This window comes from Saccopteryx bilineata, chromosome 11, assembly GCF_036850765.1.
Source record: "Saccopteryx bilineata isolate mSacBil1 chromosome 11, mSacBil1_pri_phased_curated, whole genome shotgun sequence".
Classification (NCBI taxonomy): Eukaryota; Metazoa; Chordata; class Mammalia; order Chiroptera; family Emballonuridae; genus Saccopteryx; species Saccopteryx bilineata.
This window is the reverse complement of record NC_089500.1, coordinates 23,564,948-23,587,652: the sequence shown is the minus strand read 5'-3', so window position 1 is coordinate 23,587,652 and position 22,705 is coordinate 23,564,948. Positions and strand designations below refer to the sequence as shown.

The window sequence follows — 22,705 nt, the reverse complement described above, 5'->3', positions numbered from 1 at the left end:
AGCATCACACAAAGTTTCCTTCCCTCTCCACCCCTTCCCTCGGATCAATAAATTTCCCTTGGAATGCTCCTGGGGCTTCCTTGCCAACCAAGCCAATGGCTGGAACAGTGTTAAATTGGTCTCAGCACGGTGCCGCAGTCTGGGCGACGAAAACTAACACCCACTGTGGACTGATTGCCGGGCCACCAGAGATGGGCTGGGTGCCAGGCTGAACGAGGGGAAACGCCCTGGCTCGTGCATCCCTCTCTGTCTTGGTTGCCACGCCAACCAGTGGTCCAGCAAGGACGCCCCGGCCGCACCCTGCTGATGGCTCCGCCTGACTCTTTCAGATAAGCCGCTGGCCCTGCAGTTCACAGACTGGGTCCTGCGGGGGACTGCCCAGGTGATGTTTGTCAACAACCCTCTTAGCGGGTTCATCATCTTCATAGGGCTCCTGGTCCAGAATCCCTGGTGGACAATTGCTGGGGCTCTGGGGACAGTGGTCTCAACCTTAACTGCCCTCGCCTTGAGCCAAGACAGGTGGGTCCCTTTGTATGTTGGTTTGGGGTCTTGGGGCATACAAATAGACAGGTAATCACTTGAGTGGTCACCAGCCTTATCCTATCAATCAGACCAAGGTCTCTCAAGTATCAGCCTTGAGCAGGTCAGTGGAGAGCCTTACAGAATTAGACTACTCCTAGGCTCACAGCAAATAATAGTGTCAGGCTCCATTTGACTGTAGAGTCTTCTGGGAACACTCCCTTTAAGGAGGGTGCAGAAGAATATTTAGGCAGTTCTTCTCTCATGGGGCTTGCAATCTAGCTGAAAGGGACAGGAATAACAGGCAAGAAATGTCTCAGAATACAGTATGTAATGGAGAGTTCAAAAAAGGCAAATTTAAGACAAATATGCATCAGTTAAAAATCCAACCCCTCAATTTGTCTTCCACTCCTACCTACCACTCAATGTCACACTTGATCCCAATTGAGCACTTTTGCTTCTGCCTACCTAATCCCACCATTCCCTCAATCTCTCCTCCTCCAGGGAGCCACCTCTGATTGCCCTGGTGCACTCTAACCCTTCCTTTCTCTCTGAGCAACCACAGAACATACCCCATTACTATAGTGAATGGTTCTCTAGTCGCTTTTTGAATCTTCTCTCCCTGGCTATGTGCTAAGCATGTTCAAGATGAGAAGTCCAGTTCAAATGTTCCATGTTCTACTCCAGCACCTAAAAGAGATTTGAGCTTCATTGCGGATAGGTCAGTACCATGTTCTATACCACAGGTGCAAAACCCTAGGCACCCTACACGCATGTCCTTCCAAATAGCCCCGACTTCCCCATGGTCTGCAATGAACCACTGACACAGCCGCATATCCTAGTCCTAGTCATAGCCTCCACCACTCCCTCCCCCACTCCCTCCCCCAGGGTCCCCACCACCACAGCCCCACCGGTCTGGAGACTGTACTTCACAGATAGGAACTCAGGGTCAGCCACACCAATGCTGCCGTGTCCTGATGGAACATGATCCTGATGACGACGCTTTGGGCATTGAGGTTGAACCTAATTTTAAATTTTTGAAGGTCAGAGCAGGGATGTAAAGTAATGGGTTTCCTTTAGACAACCAACTCTAGAATTTTGGTAGAGCGAGATCTGGGAGGGGGCACTCTCCACAGGGAAGGGCAGCGGTGGAGGCAGCCCTTAGGGGTGCCCGAGATTGTATCCCCCCTGGGTTCCCTCGTTTCATTCCCACTACCCACTGAGGCTGCAGGACCGTGCCAGAACACACCAACCATCTTGCTCAGTTTGCCTGAGAAGCTGGTATTAAAACAAAAATATTCTAAATTCTAACACTGAACACAAATGGAGAAAATGCAAGCACAATTAAAAATAATAATTTTCCCAAAAAACGGAGTTTCTGCTTCTCAGACAGTTATGCTAATCCCAAGGAGGTTCCAAACACCAGTGGTCTCCTCTGCTACCCTCTTTTCTTCCCAGCCCCCCCATCTGCAGCTGCCCCAGATAGTCCTGGCCTCCACGCAACCACCCCTCTCTTACATACACACACACACACACACACACACACACACACACACTTCCCAGTGTCACACCTCAGGTTTCTCTTAGATTTTCCTCTAGATGTAGTGATCTGAGACTCCTGAGGATTTAGACATAGAAAAGACAGAAGTGCATAATTTAATTCTAGATCAGCAAAGGTAACCAAGGGTGTGTGTGTGTGGTGTGTGTGTATGTGTGTGTGTGTGTGTGTGTGTCACAAAGGTGCTGGCAGCTATGTGTTTGCCCAACACTCATTCAGTAAACTGACCTTTTTTGTGAGAACAGGAGGGAGGGGCCACTGGACTCAAACGTGGAGTAACTCTGTTTGACCCCAGGGCTGCGATCGCCTCCGGGCTCCACGGGTACAACGGGATGCTGGTTGGGCTGCTGATGGCCGTGTTCTCCAAGAAGTTTGACTACTACTGGTGGCTTCTGTTTCCAGTGACCTTCACCGCCATGGCCTGGTGAGACTCCTCATTCTTTCTGCTCACATACCCCCAAAACCCTAAGATGATTGTGTCTTACCCTGAATGGGGACACACATCGTCCTGTGTGTTCATTATCAAGGTGGTTTGTCCTGAAAGACACATGAAAAGCCAGGAGTTTAGTTGCACACAACAGAACCGTTTTTGAATTTGAAATGACAGGGACCCTTTAAAGCAACAAGACACCACGCAGCTGGCATCATGCTGATATTCTTCCATGCGTGATAGGCTTCTTAAGAAAAACTAACATTTATTGAATAAATCCTACATGCATCGTACTCAGCAAGGTAGGGCTATTATTGTCCCCAAATTACAGAAGGAAAGACCAAGGCATAGAGAGGTTAAGTAACTTGTCCCCAGGTCACACACTCTGTAAAAGTTATCAGCGCTTGCCTGCCGAACCCAGAGCCTGCACTATTCAACTCCATGCTCTGTGGTAATCATCTACCCTGTGGCCTAACCAAGATGCAAAAGCTGAAAACTCACTTGTGACAGAGCATCGAGCTTTCTTGGACCAGAACTTCTATATTTAAAGCAGAGACTTTGAATGAGAAGCAACAGTTGAGATCTTACTGTGGAATCCCCTCATCTTGCAGAAGGAAGAGAAAAGAAAGTGGAAGGGTATTAAGAAGAAGTAGCCAACGAGTGTAGGGAGGTGAGGTCTTTTCTGCACACGAGTCTCATCAGGTCTGCAGTATCCAAGGGCCGAGGGTCCCCAGCATGCTCACTGTCACGCAGTGGCAGGGAGCCTGAGCTGAACCCGTGTCCCCAACCCCTGTGCTCACCTCCCCTCAGACATGCCGACGGATTTTTAACATCTCTAAGAAGTAAATGGCTTTCTCTCGTTTCAAAGTCTGGAGTTACTGAAAAGCAGCTAGTGTAATTTACTTTAAGTACCCTTTCATTACTTTTTAGTAGTGCTTGCAAATAAATTACTACATTAAGCATTCTGGGCAATGTATGTTTCTTCTTAGGGTTTCTTTCTTAATCTATCAGGACAAACAGCTAAGGCAGTCAATTCTGTGGGGAGCTCCTTACTGTCCCCACAGGCCCCCTTGCAAGGGATAGGAGGACTTGTCTTCATTTGCATGCATTCGGTTTATAACCACATAGATTAAGCCCCTGGGCACAGTTCCTCAGCCATGCTGCGCGGGGTGGCAGTCTGACTGCCGTGTCCCCACCCCACCCTCACTTCCCAATGTTAAAGATAAAACACCACAGAGCCCCCTACTCGGGGCTGACCTCTGTGCCCCTGCTCTAGTTGTTCACAAGTCTCACGTAGTCCTTGAAATCCAATCCACAGGGTAAGTAGTAGTGTCACTTGCCAGCTTGATCCAACAAATACTTGCTAAGTGCCTGCTGTGTGCAGGGGTGATTCCTAGTGCTGGGGATCCTTGTGAACGAGAGAAGGTCTCCATCCTCCGAGAGCTTACATTTTCCTTGGCAGAGGTAAAAATAAACCCAGGAGCTGGCTAATTAAAAAGACCACTTCAACATGTGATAAGTCCTTTGAGGGAAGCAAAATGGGGCAAATAGAACAGAGAGTGGTTCCAGATGTGGATGTCAGAAAGGCCACTTTGCAGAGGGGACATTTGACTGAAATGATAAGAAGACACCTGGCATCTGGAGGTCGGGGTGCAGGGTGCTGCAGGCAGCAGCAGCTGCCTGGACAAAGACCCCAACTGGAGAAGTGGGATGTGTTCAAGTGGGGCTGAGGCCCCGAATGGAGGAGGAGTGGCCAGAGATGGGGGCAGGTGTGGGAGAGGGCCAGGCACCAGCACCTGTAGTTCCAGTAAGCCTTTTGATTTTCATTACAACTGTGACAGGAAGCAGTTAAAGGGTTTAAGCAAAGGAATGATAGGATATATACAGTTTAAATTTAAACAAATCATTCTGCTTGCAGTGGGGAGAATAGATTTTAGCTGGACAAGTATACATGCTGGAGACAAGTCAGGAGTTTGCGGCAATAACCCACGAAGGATGAGAATGGTTTGGAGTAGGCTGATATTCAAGAAGGTGGTGAGAAGTGGTTGGGCTTGGGTGTGTGTATGTATGTATATATATATATATATATATATTCCCCCCCCCCCCAAGCTGGAAACGGGGAGAGACAGTCAGACAGACTCCCGCATGCGCCCGACCGGGATCCACCCGGCACGCCCACCAGGGGGCGACGCTCTGCTCACCAGGGGGCGATGCTCTGCCCCCCCGGGGCGTCGCTCTGCCGCGACCAGAGCCACTCTAGTGCCTGGGGCAGAGACCAAGGAGCCATCCCCAGTGCCCGGGCCATCTTTGCTCCAATGGAGCCTCACTGCGGGAGAGGAAGAGAGAGACAGAGAGGAAGGAGAGGGGGAGGGGTGGAGAAGCAGATGGGCGCTTCTCCTGTGTGCCCTGGCCAGGAATTGAACCCGGGACCCCTGCACGCCAGGCCGATGCTCTACCACTGAGCCAACCGGCCAGGGCAGGCTTGGGTATATTTTAAAGGAGGTAGAGGCCACAGGACTTCCTGAGAGGCTGTGGAGTGTGATGGCTGTGAGGGAGGACTCAGATGCTTCTATAATTTGCCTGAGCTCCTGGGTTGATGGAGAAGACTAAGACGAACAGGTTAGTGGTTGGAGACAGGATGCAAATTGAGGGTCTGTTTGGACATGTTAAACTCTGAACTCCCAAGTAGAGATAATGAGTAGGTCATTGCATATGCAAATCTTAGTGCTACAGTCAAGATTTGGAAGGCAGAAGCATATAGAAGACATTTTTGTCCATGGGACTATAGATATTACCCAGAATGAGAAGCTTTTAAAGAGAGAGAGAGAAAACCTAAGAGCGGGTCATAGGATCTTCTAATGTTTAGAAATTGGCAGAAGAGGAAGAACCGCTGAGGAAGAGCAGCGAGGGCAGCTGAGGAGAGGAGGAAACTAAGGCTGTGCACAGTCGTGGCAGCCCGGACAGTTTCAATCCAGCCAGGAGGTCCAACGGCCAACTGAAGGGGACAGGGAATGACCATGGATTTGGCAAAATAGATGCCACTGGTGAACTGGACAGGAGTCATCTCCATGGCATGGGAGAACTCTGATAAGAGTGGGGGTTAGGAAATAATGGGTGTAAAAAGATCAAGGGTAGCAAAGAGGGACAATACTTTTGAGGAGCGCTGCTGTGAATGGAAGCAGAGAAATGGGGCAACGACTGAGCAGACATCAGATTAAAGGGGGAGGATTTTTTAAAATAGTAGATACCAGAATATGTGTGTATACTTATGCGAGTGGTCCAGAGAGAAGAGAGAAAGAGAGAGAGGAGGGATTTGCAGGAGGGAAATCTTTGCAGCAGATTGGATCCCAAAATGCAGGGAAAAGAATCGGCCTGGTACAGGAGTGGGAACATCACTACTATATGTAAAGGGCAGAGAGGAAGGCGGGACACAAGGCAGTCGGAGCGTGGCTCTTACGGTTGGGGAAATGAAGCATTCTTCACCTTGTCAAGATCTGAGAAGAAAGAGAGAAACATGAAGTAGTTGTCTCAGCAAGTTGGAAAGTTGATTTGCTAGGGATGGGGTAGTAGGGTTTTCAGGCAATCTTAAATGCCCATTTGTGATTCATAGTCATTCAGTAAAAGTAGACCAGTCAACCAAATCATGTGATTTCACGTTTTGTCCTGAGCTCAGTGAGTGTGGAAGACATAGGTTCTTGGGTGTCTAGGGTATGTGGTCCCTTCACAGGAAACGAAAGCTAAGGAAGATTAATTACCTAACATTGCTCACTCAGCCTGTAGTTAGCCTGTGTACCAGCTCCCTTTTTCCCCAAAATCTATGCTCTTCTGTAGGAAGAGGCCAAGAAGAGAGAGAACACAAACAGCTCAAGCTTTCATTTCCAGAGTAGTTCAAAATACTTGAACTGAATCCAATCCAGCATGTGACCATATATGGACCCTGGCCACCTCCTCCTGGAGGGCCAGACCCTAAAACATGATCACAGCTCAGCATAGGAGCCATTGCACATTTTGATGCTCCCAAGGTAACATATGATGCTTTGTAAGAATTACATTTTGTTAAGCTTTCTTGGTTTAATGAACAAAATTAATATTTAAATTATAATGTTTTCTATGTAAGACAGGTTGTATTACTTTTGAATTTTGTTTCTCAAAGGTGCAGCCTTAAAATGAACACCCTATTCCCACTCAGAGACCAGGGGACTACTAGAGTCTCAAGGGAGCCATGAGTGAGTGGGCCAAGGAGAGGGGGCAATAAATGGCACAGTGGCCGGAGCTGAAGAGATCGTATACCTAAGAATGAGCACAGTGATTAACACTTTGTTTCTTCCATCTCCAGCCCAGTTCTTTCTAGTGCCTTGAATTCCATCTTCAGCAAGTGGGACCTCCCAGTCTTTACGCTGCCCTTCAACATCGCAGTGACCCTGTACCTAGCAGCTACCGGCAGCTACAACCTCTTCTTCCCCACGACACTAGTGGAGCCTGTGTCTTCAGTGCCCAACATCACCTGGACGGAGATCGAAGTGCCCTTGGTAAGCTACCCAAGAGCAGATGAGCTGCAACCCCGACTCCACCACAGACCTTCTCACTAACGGGTTTGGGCATTACCCAGGTTCGCAGCTTCTCTGAATGTCCCTCCCCCAGGCGATGGGTCTGGTGGCGAAGAGGACAGGAAAGGGTCACTGCCACCTTCACATGTTCTTTCAACAAATCCTTACTGAAGACCTAATCTGTGCCTTTATCAGACACTGGATGACATGGGGACAGCAACATTCCTGCCTTAGTGAAGCCTGCCTCTCCCCAGAAAAACAGATAATAAACAAGAGTCTAGCGTTAGGCTGACAGTATGGATGGTGGGATTGAGGGGAAAATATTACATAAGATGGATAGTTGGGTGAAAGAGCAAGACACTAAAATAAAGTTTTAAAATCTGGTTTGAAGAAGATATTATCTATAGAATTTGAGGGTGAACTTTCACATGCTTTCCACATCAATGTTCTCCAGCAGGGGTGATTGTGCCTTCTTGGGGACAGTAGGCAATGTCCGCAGACATTTTTAAGTGTCAGGACTGGGGATGTAGGGGTGTCACTAGCATCTAGTGAACAGAGGCCAGGGATGCTGTTCCATATCCGGAAGGGGTGCACTAGGCAGCCCCTCCCATAACTAAGAGCTATCCAGCCAAAAATGTCCATGCCAAAGTTGAAAACCGTGTTTTGTATCCTACTATCACAAATGGTCAGATTCATTGATCTTCGGATCTCTGGACATCATAGAGGAAGGGGTGTAATAGAAATCTACCATATGATAAAATATATAGAATTGTACAATTTTGGCCTTGTTAACAAACCTCAAGATGCCAGCAGCTAGCACTAGGGCAAGCTTATTCTGCAACAAACGCTATTCATTTAACCCTCATAAAAACCCCATACTGGAAGTACTATCATTATCCCCACTTTACAGATGAGAAAACTAAGGCACAGACAGGGTTTCTTGCCCAAAGTCAAACTACAGCTAGTGCCTGAGCTTAGAACCCAGGCGTCCTGATGCAGAGCCCAAGCTTTGAACCACCACCCCCTTGGTCCATGGCAGAACCTGCACACGCAGCTGAGGGGATCGCAGTGAGGCGAACCCCTCTGTGTCTCACCACAGTCCACCGCATTATTTGGTACCTTTAAGTGTTAGAGGTTCTCACATTCCTCAGAAATCTTTATTTTTCACCCATTAGTTCTAGCTCTCCTAATACTGTTTTTCCATGACCACCTTTTGAATATTTAAAAAGGTGACTTAATGTCCTCAACTATTGTTTGTGTGATCTGCTTCCTGAGCCCTCTGCCCCTAGCCGTGCCTGTTGTCTCCATGTGCTTACTGCTGATGGGTGTTGAGCTCCGAGGCCACCGCTCAGGGGCGGACTGGATGGCGTAAGTCCTTCGGGGACAGGCACACTGCAAATCTAACCCCATTGGAAAAGGACAGGCTTCCCGGCCCCAAGTGCAAACGCTGCTGCCAACAGTACAAACCCTTTTCGAAGTTGTGTCTAGGGCTGGGGCTACCGTAGGATCAGAGGCAGGATTAGAGCCTCAGTCTAAGCAAAGAGAAAAGACAGAAGCCTGTGTTTAAGGGAAGGCCCACCCTCAAAACCAGAAAATGGCTGGGGTGAGGTAGGGACGAAGCCAATTTTGATAGAATCATCAATGATCAGCCACCTGGCAATCAGACACTGCCTTTGAGGCACAGAACCACTGTCCCATGAGGCATGGTCCAAGTGACAGCTGCAGTGACGGGCGGCCTTGTCAGAGAGCCCCCCCACCATCCTGTACTATGAGGCTGAACAGCCCAGCGCTTAGGGGGACCAGAGTGGAAAGGGCCACAGAAAAGAGAAGCCTCTCGTTCAGCCTCAAAATAAACAGAAAGTGGTAGGACCCAAATCTGCATTCCCTGAAACCCAAGCTCACTCTCTAAGGCCCTCACCACACCACCACTCTGACCACAGGCTCCTTCTCTTCCGCACCATCCAGATCTGAGTTGTGAAGAATCAATGTCATTTCCCTCTTTCTCTTGGAAACAATGACGGGAGTGACTACCTCTTTTGTTGAATAGGCACGTTATTGTTGCACAAGGATTATCTGGAGTACAAGGAGGCTGGTGCGCAGTAAATTTCCACCAGCACACCTGACTGCCCCTCACACCAGGGTGTCAGCTGTGGCCTGGAGAGCGGTGTGGAGGGGAGGGCAGGCCGCCCGGGGCCACAGTTCACCAGGCTGAAATATGGGACCCCGTGGAGGAAGCTTTATTCTAAAGCCAGGCTCCATTCCAAGGCAGCTTGTACCCTCATTCCTCTCATTCTTGACTGCTTGGGCTTAAAACCCGCGTTCCCAGATGGGAAGGTGGGAGCTGGAGTCCCCCTGGCATCCTGCATTCCTCAGACTTTGGGAAGTCGCGGAATATTTATTGAGTAGATTTCCAGCCTGTTCCCCCCACTAAGCTGAATTCCCTGGACTGGTACAAAGTGTTTTCACGGTTCCTTTGAATAACACAGGGCCCCCACTCTGTCGGTCCTTGCATAAGTCTGCAGGGTCTGGTCCGAACAGTGCTGGTTATTAAAAGGCCACCAACTCAGAGACAAGGGTGGACAAGGCTTACAGGCTCCCCGAGACACCTCACACAAAGGAATCAGACTAACTTCAGAATTCAATCAAGTTGTTGAAAAGTACAAAATTTCACCAGTGGGAGAAAGACAATGAACTCCCAGCATCTGTATTAGATTAGCAATAACTAATCCATTGGTCCCCGAACTCCTTTGCACATTAGAAACCCCTGAGGTCCTGGTCAATCTCCCTCCCTTCCTTTATGTTCTCAAAAGACAGCCAGAGTAGCGATTCTGCCTGATGAGGAAGAGGCCGTCTGACATCACTGCCAATCAATCGTCTTTAGTGCCAACATGACCCAGTGACACTTGGCTCGGGGACACTTGGGCTTCGTGCTGTTCTCCACATGTTTTTCACGTCACCTTTCTTTAATGCAAAGTGCTCTCTGACAGCAGAGGAAGTGCCTCCCCCTCCTTCCCATGGCCTCCTAATCCTGGGATGTGCAGCAGCCACTGACAGAGCAGGGGTCAAGCCCAGAGGCTGTCGCCCAGGCTAGGCCACCAGTGTGCTGAGTGACCTTTGGTCCAATCATCCATCATAACGGCCTGGAATATTTTTAGGATTTCAGAAGGTGTAGAGTAATCCCATAGTGCCCTGAAACCCCCAATGGCAGTCTGGAGAGGAGGTGTCCTCTGGTCCCCTCAAAGCAGAAGCCATGTGTCCCTCAGAAACACCCTGCCCAACCCCGGAGCTGAGAAGCCCTGCTTGGCTTTGCATGAGGGGTGCTCAGATGCTTGCTAGGTGGTGGAGTGAGAAACTATTTGTTCCAGCCTGTGCCTTCCCATCCCCTCTCACACACAGCCATGCTCCCGTTCCACCCCATTACCCGCCCACCACCTCAGGAATGGCTAGCTCCTGGCCCTGAGGCCTGCGCTTTGTGTTATCAGCCCACACTCCAGTGACCTGGATTCTATTTACTTTGCAGCTGCTACAAGCCATCCCCATCGGCGTTGGCCAGGTGTATGGCTGTGACAACCCCTGGACAGGCGGCTTGTTCCTGGTGGCCCTGTTCATCTGCTCGCCACTCATCTGCTTGCACGCGGCCATTGGCTCAATCGTGGGGATGCTAGCAGGTAGGACAGGGCCCCTCTCTGCAGGGCTCATCTTCCTAAGGTCATTTTCCCACATGCCCAACAAATATTCTAGATCTCCAATCTCCACTGGAGCTTTCAAACACATTGGGGTGGGAACTTACTCTTCCCTTTCTTGTGTCTCCAAAGGGAGCAGATTGCGATAGTGAAGCATGTGGAGAGATACCAGGAGAGTAAAGACCAGCTGGCCTGCAGACTGAGCCCCAAGCCGAGGGTGGGAGAAGGGTAGGGAGTGTAAGCTGGCCAGGCAGGGGCATCAGTGAGCGGACACTTAAAATTTCAAAGAGGCTAAAACAAAAAATTCTCCCTAAAATTGTATCATCACTTGATAAATGTGATTTAATATTTCTACATATGTGTACATGTATGTACACACATTTATATAAGTGTATGTGGGCAATAGAGTCAGAAATGAGCATTCAGGGCATTGGGAATAGGAACCTATTGACTTCTTCCAGTATTTTTCAAAAATGTCTCAGAAGCAGAACCTGGAAAACAAAGTTATGCAGAAAAAATTTCAAACCTATCAAAAGCAAGAATAGCACAAGGGATGCCCATCATTCTTGTCCCAGATTTGCCTATGTTCACATCCTGCCCATTTTGCTGTATCACTTTTCTATCTCCATATATCCGTGTGTGCACATTCATCCTTTTTCTCAACCATTTGAAGCAGAACATTTTTGATTGAAATCTTTCTTGCTAAGACTCCAGCTGCTCTGGCCAAAGAGAAGGCCTGAGTCCCATGGCCATGGCCTTCCCCCCCCCCCCCCCCCCCCGGAAGTAGTCATACCTCTGTGTGATATTTTCTAAAAACTGTTTGGAAACCACTGCTCTCTTCCCATTGTTGGTCTCCAAAGACCAGACACCATCTGTAGAGGCTCTTGAATGGACGGGGTGGGAGGGAGGGGGGAGAGGAACAACTGGAAAGAGGCCACCCTGAGTCCCAGTACTAGCCACAAGGTGGCCTTTGTGCTGTGACCCAGAAGCAGCCAGAAACACCACACCTTGTCCCACAGCCCTGACGGTGGCCACACCCTTCGAGGTGATCTACATGGGCCTCTGGAGCTACAACTGCGTCCTCTCCTGCATCGCCATCGGGGGCATGTTCTACGCCCTTACCTGGCAGACCCACCTGCTGTCCCTGGTCTGCGGTAGGTACTTGGGAAAGCTGACAACCAAGTCCCTCTGCTACTCCCCACCCCGCCCCTGTTGATATGAAATCCAAGGTGACCACTAGTCAGAACTGAGCAGCAGTGATAGAATGACCAGTGGCATGAGTCTTCACAGCTGGGGGACTTGAGGTTCCTTCTCTGTCAGATGGAGCCACACCCACTATTCCTGGTATTATATTCACACAGCACTGGAAAGTTTACGAGGAAATCATACGGGCTAGTGGCAGCATCCCTGTCTCAAAAATTCTTCATTCAACAGAGATGTGTAGCCCTGGCCGGTTGGCTCAGCGGTAGAGCGTTGGCCTAGCGTGCGGAGGACCCGGGTTCGATTCCTGGCCAGGGCACACAGGAGAAGTGCCCATTTGCTTCTCCACACCCCCCCCCGCCACGCTTTCCTCTCTGTCTCTCTCTTCCCCTCCCGCAGCCAAGGCTCCATTGGAGCAAAGATGGCCCGGGCGCTGGGGATGGCTCTGTGGCCTCTGCCTCAGGCGCTAGAGTGGCTCTGGTCGCAACATGGCGACGCCCAGGATGGGCAGAGCATCGCCCCCTGGTGGGCAGAGTGTCGCCCCATGGTGGGCGTGCCGGGTGGATCTCGGTCGGGCGCATGCGGGAGGGAGTCTGTCTGTCTCTCCCTGTTTCCAGCTTCAGAAAAAATGGAAAAAAAAAAAAAAGAAAGAAAAGAAAAAAAAAAAAAAACAGAGATGTGTAAGGCCCCACTGTGCCGGGCCCAAGGCAAGGCACAGGAGACACAGTGGTGGCCACATCCTCATGAACCCATGGTCTAGCAGAGGAAAGGTCACTGCACAATTATGAAGGTTGTGACATCTAAAAAGATTGGTGGAAAGATCTAGTGCGATGGTGTGCCTGGGAGCACTGAGATCTAAGGAAAATATAACATAGCACGAGGGAAGCTAGAATTCCACAGAGTAAAGAGAGAATGCTTTGTCCGCCGAGAAACTGGCCACAGTCCTCGTTGTATCTGCACCCAGCACCATGCTCAGTGCTATATAGACACGTGAACTCAGTTAATCCTCCCAAGATCACTGCCAGGCATAGACTGTCAACCCATTTTACAGATGAGTAAATGAGGCTCCGAGGAGTTAATGAACTTGAACAAACTACCAATGGCAGAAGGAGGACTCGAGCCGCAGTCCTGTCTTTCCCAGAGCCTTCTTGCCCCGGTTTGCTTACGTTCTCTGGAAACAGCAGGATTTTAATGAGCAAAACCAGAGACAGGGGAAGACAGACTGGAATCCAGGAGAGCTTCCCTTTGTTTTCTCCCACTTCGGTATAGAAAAGCCCAGTGACTTCCATGTCCCTGTGTGCCCCTCAGGAACCAGCATGAAGGTGGACATGGAGACAGTGGGATCAGTAAATATTTGTGAAGTCAAAAGTGCCGCATATTTTCAGGTTCAGACTGTAACTGCCTTTGGCCTTCAGACAAGTGGCAGGTTCCCGCGGCTAAGACCATCTGGGAAGGCTCAGAGGGAGGGACGGGTAGGCAGAGACGGGGAGGAGGGGTTCTGGGCAGAGACAGAGAGAGCAAAGGGGCAGGGCAGAGGAGCTTGTCCAGAGGCACTAGGGTGTGGCAGAGCTCCCTAACTGTCCTGGGGGCCCACATCCTGTGGTCAAACCCAGATGCCTGGCTCCTAGGCATGAGCCCAGAGACCCAATAAGGTCCAGTTCCGACAGGACTTGGTGAAGGTTCAATAGCATCATGGTTGCTCAGAACCTTGGACAGGAGAGCCCTTGTCTAGAACACATAGAGTCTGACCCCTCCCCCTCCCATGGTACTCATCCAGCCATCCCCAAGGTCAGTGTGAACAAGCAAAAATGCTTAATGACCCCCGACTCTATGCAAGGCCACCATGGAAGAGGGAGAGGATAAAAGGATATGTAAGCTTTACTTTCTGCCCTCAGAGAATGCTGTCTGGTGGGAGATGGGCCACGCTTAGCTGCAAAGATAACTGATAATGTCGAGCATACATGCCTGAGGTCAGGCTGTGGTCTAGACACTGAGGCTGCTAAAGACAGGCTGGGATCTCTGCTTTGGGGATGGGTGGGGTGGGCCCTGGGAAGCCGACTCGACGACCCATTTCTCCACAGCCCTGTTCAGTGCATACATGGGAGCAGCCCTCTCCAACATGATGGCAGTGGTAAGTCTGGACTCTCCTGAACACCGCGCCCTTCCCTACCGGGGATTCAGGACACTCGGAATCTTGTTTGGCTAGATGTTGAAGGTCATCCACTCCTAGGCCAATTGTTAGCTCCATCCTTTAAAGATTCTGGTGTGCCCATAGGTGACAACACCTCAAATTCTTAGACCAATTCCTTTGTCCTTATGACTCCAGAAACCAATGCTGTCACTAGGGAAGAGTCCCCACTCTCAGCCCCTACCACATCCTTCTCCCCCAGGGTCCCTGGAGCCTGGGGACATTTTCAGACCCCAGTGCTTCTCTTTCCAGGTTGGCGTGCCACCAGGCACCTGGGCCTTCTGCCTCTCCGCCCTCATCTTCCTGCTCCTGACCACCAATAATCCCGCCATCTACAAGCTGCCCCTCAGCAAAGTCACCTACCCGGAGGCCAACCGCATCTATTACCTGACAGTGAAAAGCAGTGGAGAAGAGAAGTCCCCCAGCGGTGACTAGCCAAGCTCCAGGCAGAAACACGCTCTGCCTGGACCTGTGTCCGCTCCCTGCAGCCTCAGTCTGGGTCAATCAGTTGCCGCACCTGCCTTCTCTGCCTCTTGTTGCACCTGTGTAGAACCGAACTCCGCTGTCTCTCTCTTTCCTGATGCTGGTTTCCTCTCTACCTAAACCGCCATAACTGCCCATCATGTGACATTAGAGGAAGTTGGTAGTGAGCTTACTGGAATCAGAAGCAGGGCATGTGTTTCAAATGTCACTGACGTGAATCAAGAATATTATTTGTATTTAGTCTTTTGAGAAGATGACTAAGAAATAATCTTGTTGGCATGTTTAGCTAAATCATAGATGCTATAAAATTGAACTTGCTGAATGACTCCTCAGTGGACACCAAGTGGGTGAAAATTCAGAGGACATGTGCAAAGAATTGAAGGCACTGTAGTGTACAGAGCTAGAGGCTGATGGGCACATGCAGTTTTCTTCACATAAAAGACAGAAATTTCACACTGATAAAGTTTCAGAGTCAAAATAGGGACAGCTAGGGCACTGGGAGTCTCACACAGTTAGTGGTCAGAGTAAGAGACAAGATGATATTCCATAGCAGGAAGAAATTTTTTAATTGGAATCTTCTATGTGACTTTTATTATGGAAGACAAGAATTTCTCAGTGTAGCTCAAACCAGCAACTAATGGCAGAAATTTCAGTTGAGGAAAATGCCTGAATTTATGAATTGTCGGGGAAATTTATTCCATTTCCTTATTTGCTTGTGGGTATTAGAGGTCCTATGAGATCTGTGATAAGTTTAATGGTTAACCTGGGGCCTAGAAGAACAAACAATTATCCACAAATTTTATAATTTGGCTTCCAAATTAATATAGTCATTCATTTGCATTCAATCATTAGTTTTATATAAAACATAGATCAGGAGTTAACAAACTTTTTCTAGAAAGGGTCAAATAATTTTTTTTCACTCTGGAAGCCATACAATCGGCTTTTGCAAATACCCAACTGTGTCATTGTAGCAAAAAATAGCCTTGGATGGTACATAGAGTAACGAGTGTGGTTGTGTGCCAGTAAGACTTTATTAAGCAGGCAGCAAGCTGGATTTGCCTACAAGCAATAGTTTGCCAGTGCCTGAGACAGATAATCAGCATAATAATGGTTAGCAGTTAACGGACAGTTAGCAGACCACCAAGTTCTGTACAACAGACGCAGCCACAAAGGCATTTGCCGGCTGGGTGATAGTGTGAAGATTCTTAGGAAATGGAGTGGACACAAGAAAACAAGATTAGCGTGACAGGACTCAGGAAGCCGTGCCCTGAGGCTCTTGGAGAATTGACAGACCCGGTGCTGCGTGCTAATGGGGACAGTTTTAAACTGTCCCTCCTTCTACACAAATGTCTGAGAGCAACTCCGAGGCTCACCACCCTCCACCTCCTCACTCTGTTGGTGCCTCTGCCTGCAGGCTCACCAGCACGGGACGAAGAAAGAACCATGACCCTTCGGAAACCCAGGAGTTCCCAGCAGGAAGAGCAGGGAGGCTCATAAAATCTCAGGGTAGGAAGGGGGCGTGATGGCGGAGTAGCCCCCCATCCTGCGATCTGATGCCTCCATAGGAAGCACAGGGGCTTCGCCCCCTGCCAGGCTCCCAGCCTCACCCCCAACAGAAGGGAGACCCCTAACTAAGGTACTCTAACAAGAGATGATAAAACCAGAGGTAACCCAATAAATTGCCCTAGGAAATCATCTCTCCTCCCCATTAAGCCTTTGAGAAGCTCCACCCCAGAATTAGATCGGATGGGAACTGTCTTTTATTGGATTTCCAGGAGAGAAAAATAAGTTAAATATGGAAATTCTTCCAACTCACTCAGGCAACATTATCTTTCCCCTCCCTTGCCATTTACAAGGGGCCATGTTGGTCACAGGGACCTGGGTTTCAGGGTGGTTTTTTTTTTCCTCCCAAACTCCCATTTTAACCTCCTTAGGAATGAAAAGTTAACTGTATTACAAGCTGCCAAACTCATTTGAAGGCAAATGGATAAAAGCTAAGTAAATCAGAAAAAGGAAAAAACATGGCCAGCACATCTGGAAAAACCACAGGGCCCCAGAAATTCTGTAATACACTAGGACCAAGATGACAAGATATTTATGTCAAAATAGAGAGACAAATTATCGACTAGTTTGATATAAGAAATAGATGCCTGGGTGAAGTGGTGTTCACCACGGAATTCATTTGCCAAGACAAGTCACACAAGAGTGATGACATGTTTTTTAAAAACACTTTTGGGGCTAAGATGCAGAAAAATGGATGGTACTTTCCAAATGTGGTTAAACAAGGTCTCCCCAGAGATGGAACTAATCTCAGCAAGCCAGGCTGGTGGGCAGGTGCTGTATGGCTCTGTCCTGGGCATGGTTACGGATGGGCCGAAGTAAAAATCCCCATCTGTCTAAGAAGCCTGCCCAGAGCTGGCCACCTGGTCCGCAGGCCGTGGACAGTGATATGCCCAGATAGCCTCTGAAGGAGCCCAAATAGTCTCACGGGAAAGGAGAGCTCCCTGGAGCGACCTTGTCCCACCTGCGCCCGCACTTCCCCACCTCATTGACCCCTGAATGAGCAGAGGCAGGAGCCCTAAACTTACAGATTCTCAGGACAATGGATATTGTCCACTAGCACCCCAGACTACCAGCAGTAGATCCTGGTTGTACAAACGATACCTGGACATCAACATTGGTGGCTGGACTTTAAAGAGAGAAGGATTTTAAGTATGGGACCGGGGAGAAGAGGGCTTTAGAGACTGTCTTTTAAACTGTCTTTTTCTATCACGCATGCCCCTGTGCACTGTCCCCTCCCCAAACATTCTCATCCTCTCTCCCTCCGGCCTCACCATCTCCCCCACCCCATTTTCGTCTTCTCTCCTACACTGAAGAGTTCTACTGTTGTCGTGCAGTAGTGTTGACCTGATGCATTTTTAAACCATCGACCTCAAATCATCTTTCCAATCACTTCTATGATAATTGACATAGTCAAGCTCTCTACTTTTTCTTGGTCAAACTTGAGAGTTGGTTTGCGGAAAATAATCCATTTTCTTTAGTTTTAAATTTTAATGTAATAGAATGACTCCTAATCTCACAATGAAGAAGAATTCAGTGTCTTCTGTATCTGCCCTTAGGATCTTTTGATATTTTAAAATTCTTGATATCCAGTTTTATAGGATTATAAGCAGAGAATATAAATCTGTAAAATCTCTATTTTTTAAGATTTTATAAATTTTTATTTGTAGCCAGGTACTTGATTGGTTTTGGACATATAAAATGCAAAGTTTTGATTTGAGAGAAAGACATATTAAATTGACTTATTAATTGCATCATTAAATTCTTCTATGTGCTTATTTATTTTTTGTCTATGGAATCTTAATTCCAAAAAGGGTTATTAAAATTCAGCTATAATAGTATAGTTTTATTAAACTCTTTTGTGTTTCTATAACCTTTGTCTCATGTATGTATCAGCTACATTGTTTGATGCCTATTAATTATCATTGATTCTTCATATTTTTATCTTTTTCTATTACAGCTGCCCATTTTCATCCTTTTAGTGCTTTTAACCTCATTTCAGATTATCCACCATTAATGTTGCCACCCAACTTTCTGATATTCTCTTATCTCTTTGTTTTAGCCATTATCACTTCCTTTTAACCTTATCATTTTATTTTAACTATATTTCTTAAAAATAACATAGAGCAATGTTTTGTATTTAACCTGATCTTAGTGTTTCTGTTATTTAATAGGACAATTCAGCTTCTTCATATTTAGTGTAACAATCAATGTGCTTGTTTTATTTTTTCTGCTTTAATTTTTACTATTTCTTTTATGTTCCTGCTTTTGTCTTCCTTACTTTTCTCATTTGCACATTTGATTATGTCACTTGCTGTCTTTTGCTTTCTTTCTTTTTGGAAGGTCTGCTAATTTTTTCCCATTCTGCTAGTGATTACCACCCTTTTCCCATGCACATCATTAAAAGCATATTTCTCTATTATTATAAAAAACAAGATGCCAAATACCCTGCCCTGATAAGATACCCCATTCATACCTCTTTCCCTGTTCCCCACCCAGGTCTCCCACCCCTAACATGCTTACTACTCCAGGGTTTCACACCCCTAATTTTGCTGAGATCATTTAACATTTGTTATTTTTCTTTTGTAATGTTCCTTTTTTTTTTTTTACAAGAATCCTTACTTAACCCCCATATCACACATTCCTAGGAATTTGATCACTGTCCCTTTGGGGTTTATTATTTCTATTGGGCATGGTACCTTTTATCACTGTTTTCTCTATTCATCACCTTCCCCTGTTTTATGATCTTTGTTCGTATTCATTAATCACATGTATAGGACCCTTTCTGAAGTATTTTCTTCAAATAATATATGATAGAATACAGGTGACATGTTCTCTGACTGTTCACATGTCCACAGTTTCTTTCTCCTGTTAAATGAATGGCCTTTTAGCTGGAAGTGAAGTCCACAGTTGTCTATAGACTTGTGTCTTCATTCTCTAGCTTCCAAGTTAAAAACAAGGAACCTGATGTCAATATCATCCCTTCCCTCTTGTAAAGCAGCTGTTCTCTCTTTCTAGAAGGTTGCAGGATTCTCTCCTTATCTTGGAATTCAGGGATTTTATGAAGTTAAGCCTACGTGTATGTCTTTCCTCATCAACACTGCCTTCCAGTCTGCAGGCTCGAGTCTTCCTTCAGCTCAGCAGCTTTTCTTCTAACATTTCTTTGATTATTGCTCTTCCTCCCTCTCTTCCCTGTCCTGTTCCGTGGAATGCCTGTGACCCATGTGTTAGTTCTCCTTGCTCTCCACTCCAAACTGTCCCATCTCCTTCCCAGTTTTTACCACTTGCATTGTTGCTCTGCTTTGAGATATTTCTTCCATTCCATCTTCCAGATCATTAATTCAGATCCCAAAAGTAACCTGTCTGTTCTTCAATCCAACAGAGAAATCGAGTATTTTAGTTCAAAAATCATGTTTTTCATTTCAGAATACCTTTGGGATGGGAGCCAAAATGGAATCTCCACATGTAATTATATTATTATATTGTTGTTGTCTATCTCCTCTTGCTCTGTCAGTCAGATACAGCTTCTGGTGACTCTTGGCTCCAAATTCTGCCTATTCTCCTCATTCCATGACTCAAGGAGCCCTGTCTCGGTAGCTCAAGGACACCTGTCAGCTTCCATGAGCCAAGTCCCTAGACACTCGGCCTTGTGGCCTGACCTCATTCAGTCATTCATCCAGAAGATATTGTACGAGGAACTATTAATATGTTACTCGGCAATCCCCCCCCCCCACCTTGACAGCAAACCAGGAAAGAATCAGACCAGTTGCTGCCTTCAAGGAATTCATTTTATGGAGATTTGCCTGGCCAGGTGAGTAGTCTCACCTGAGGTGAAGACACGGACTGCACCACAGATTTCCCAGCCACATAAGTTCACAGCACCAGAGTCATTAGTTTAAGTGAATTGCCTAATTGAGTTAGCCTTTAGTTCAGGAAGAGAATCAATCGTGATTGTAAGGGTCCTGGGAAATTTCTGTGCCTTCCCTCTCGTCTTCTGTCTTGCCATTGCCTGCGGCCCAAACATTCCCAGTCATTTCCTCAGTTTAAGGCTTTGAACCTGTTAAAATATAAACAGTTCTGGGAAGATAACAGAGTAAACATGATCAGTCATTTGCATCTCAGGTTGAAGGAATCATTTCTGAGAATAGGTTGAATGAAAAACAATGGGAGGGTACAAAGGAAGAAAATGTGTAGCACATATGAAGAGGGTCTTTGACAAGGGAAGACTGTTGCCATGAGGCCAGGCTGGGTGAATAGGGTCTGGGACCCCTTCGTCTCATCAGGAATGTTAAGGAAGGTGCTATATTTGTCTTAGAGAACAGAAGAAATGACCAGGGCTGGACTGTCTGGAAGATGAGGTAACACGTGTGGAAAAATAAGTCAACTTACTCAAAGTTACTTCAGCATGTGGAACAAGCCCCACTAGGATGGAGTGCTGAGCAGGCAGACTTTGAATCAGTGAAAAGGGGTGCTTTTAACAATAAAAGTTGCCTAAGTCCTGACCTATGAGACCCTAAGTTCCCTACCCAGGCAGGGCAGGCTTGTTGGGGACACTTGCGTTGGGTAGGGTAGACAAGATAACCACTGTAGACTTTCTCTTCCAATTCCAAGTTTCTGTGATTCTATAGCCCTACGTTCCTACAGAAGAATGAGGAGATATCACTGAGGTGCCAAAAAAGTTGAGAACATAGAGATCAAATGTACCCAAAATATACCATTGTTGCCTTTACAGCTTTTCATAGAGTATAACTAGTTAGTCATGTGGTCAGGTTACCAAAATGCTTGACATGGCTGCTTGTTTGGGTGCAAGCTGAGGGACCCACGCCATGCAGCCCTGCCTTGTCCTCCACCTTCTCCTCCCCATCACTCTCCCCGCTCAGGGGGTTCTTCTGCTCAATCCTCTAAGATCATCCCATTGAGATACTCAGTCTTCCTGGCCTGGATCTGTGGCTACATCAGACCCATGTGCTTCCACTTGTTTGTGCTTCCTGTAAGAGTCCTTGTTTTCTTGGACCATAAAGGCGTTGAGGGCCTGGGGACGGCTATAACCTAGAACAAGCCAGGGGTTGGTAGTTTCAGGGTGGCTATGATTTCAACTCAATAAAGCTCAGTCTCGTTTGGCAACTTTGAAGGCATTCATCTTTTCATGTGAGATTATTTCTGACTTGCCTGCCTTTTCCTGTCTCTTGTCATTCAAAGAAGATAGACAGATCCATAGAGAATCCTTCTGTCCTTCCAATGTCCCAGGAGAGAGGTGAGGAGATTGTCAGAGAAGTCCTTAAACTCTGTGAATTGATAACTAGGAGCCCCCGGCCCCCTCCTACAGCTGCACGGGTGCTGGAGCAGATGACGCAAAGGAAGTAGCTCTCTAGAGAACTTTCAGCTCAGCTTGTATTTATTCCCCATGAACTCTGGCCTCTTCCCCTGGAAGAGGCTGCCTTCTCCAAGTTTATCCCCTGGCAGTCAATGCAGCCTGTTCCTTCAATGTGGTTGAAATGTAGAGTTAGAGGGAGCCATGAGCCCTGAAAACTTAGTTCTAAAATGATTTCTGATTGAGCCTTCAAGGGAACGACCTGTGGGTGTAGACGGACCTGCAGTCCTCAATGGGACCTGTCACAGACAAGAGTCCATCTTGATCTTCTGCTTTCCAGAAGGGCCCTCAACTGCCCCGCCCTGTGTCTGGTGGCTGTGACTGACACTCTCCACTTGCTAAGCACCATAGTTCCACTGGGTTCGTGGAACAGTGTGGGAACTTCCCGGGTGGTTCCTCAGGAAAAGCACTTCCTGTCTTTTCAAATTGGTTACATGCTATGAATGGGTAGCATCCCCCTTTTACTTCCAGTGCAGAGACTGAGGGGACTGGAGAGAGGGAACCACAAGAATTTCAGGGGCCCTTGGGAGAGGCCAGAGCAAGAGAGGAAGGCATAGGCACCCAGGGGTGAGCTGAGAGAACAGCCAGCGGGGGGACGAGAGAAAGTGTTGTCAGCAGACAGCCACGGGCCCGCACTTGCAACACCAAGGGAGGGCCCCTGTGTAGGGAACCTGTCCGCAGTCAGTTCCTGAGTTACCCCTGGAATATGGGGCCCGCCAGGCTCCTCCCCACCCCCACCCCCACCTCTGTTTGCTTTCCTTCCTTTGGACGCCCTCCCTGGTCAGGACCCCTCTCTGGCAGTTCCAAACACCTGGCACAGTGGGGGGGGTGTTGACGTCAGTGGGGCGTTTGTCTACTCAGGTGTAGCTAATTCCTGCAGTGTGAGGCTCTCGGGTAGGCCTCCTCACACCTTGTCTCAGAGACGGGGGAGGGGGTTGGGGAGAAGAGTACACAAACTCAAGGGAGGGGAGGGTGTGACGCTTGACCCATCAGACCACAAAGCCAAACAAAGCATGTTTTGATTGGGCCCCTTCCCCAAACTTCAGCCGACCAGGCCCCACAGCCTCATGGGACTTGGGAGGGCTGGCTTCCGTAATATATAGAGCTAAGAGTCCTTTCTGGGGGCGAGGGTTAGCGCAGACCCTTCTCGCTCTGAGAGCGTCTCC

General features: G+C 47.9%; 1 protein-coding gene across 4 annotated transcripts in view; it reads left to right on the top strand.

The window, feature by feature from the left end:
* Window positions 1–17,930, top strand: part of LOC136315157 (urea transporter 2-like) — a 452,042-nt gene extending 434,112 nt beyond the window's left edge. For all 4 annotated transcript variants that reach the window (XM_066246484.1, XM_066246481.1, XM_066246482.1 and 1 more), the window contains 7 exons: window positions 330–519; window positions 2,373–2,501; window positions 6,844–7,036; window positions 10,575–10,722; window positions 11,757–11,891; window positions 14,019–14,068; window positions 14,378–17,930. In XM_066246484.1, coding sequence (XP_066102581.1) covers window positions 330–519; window positions 2,373–2,501; window positions 6,844–7,036; window positions 10,575–10,722; window positions 11,757–11,891; window positions 14,019–14,068; window positions 14,378–14,560 — 1,028 coding nt within the window. In that variant the 3' untranslated portion in view covers window positions 14,561–17,930. The remainder of the gene's footprint in view (window positions 1–329; window positions 520–2,372; window positions 2,502–6,843; window positions 7,037–10,574; window positions 10,723–11,756; window positions 11,892–14,018; window positions 14,069–14,377) is intronic.
* The last annotated feature ends 4,775 nt before the right edge of the window (window positions 17,931–22,705 follow it).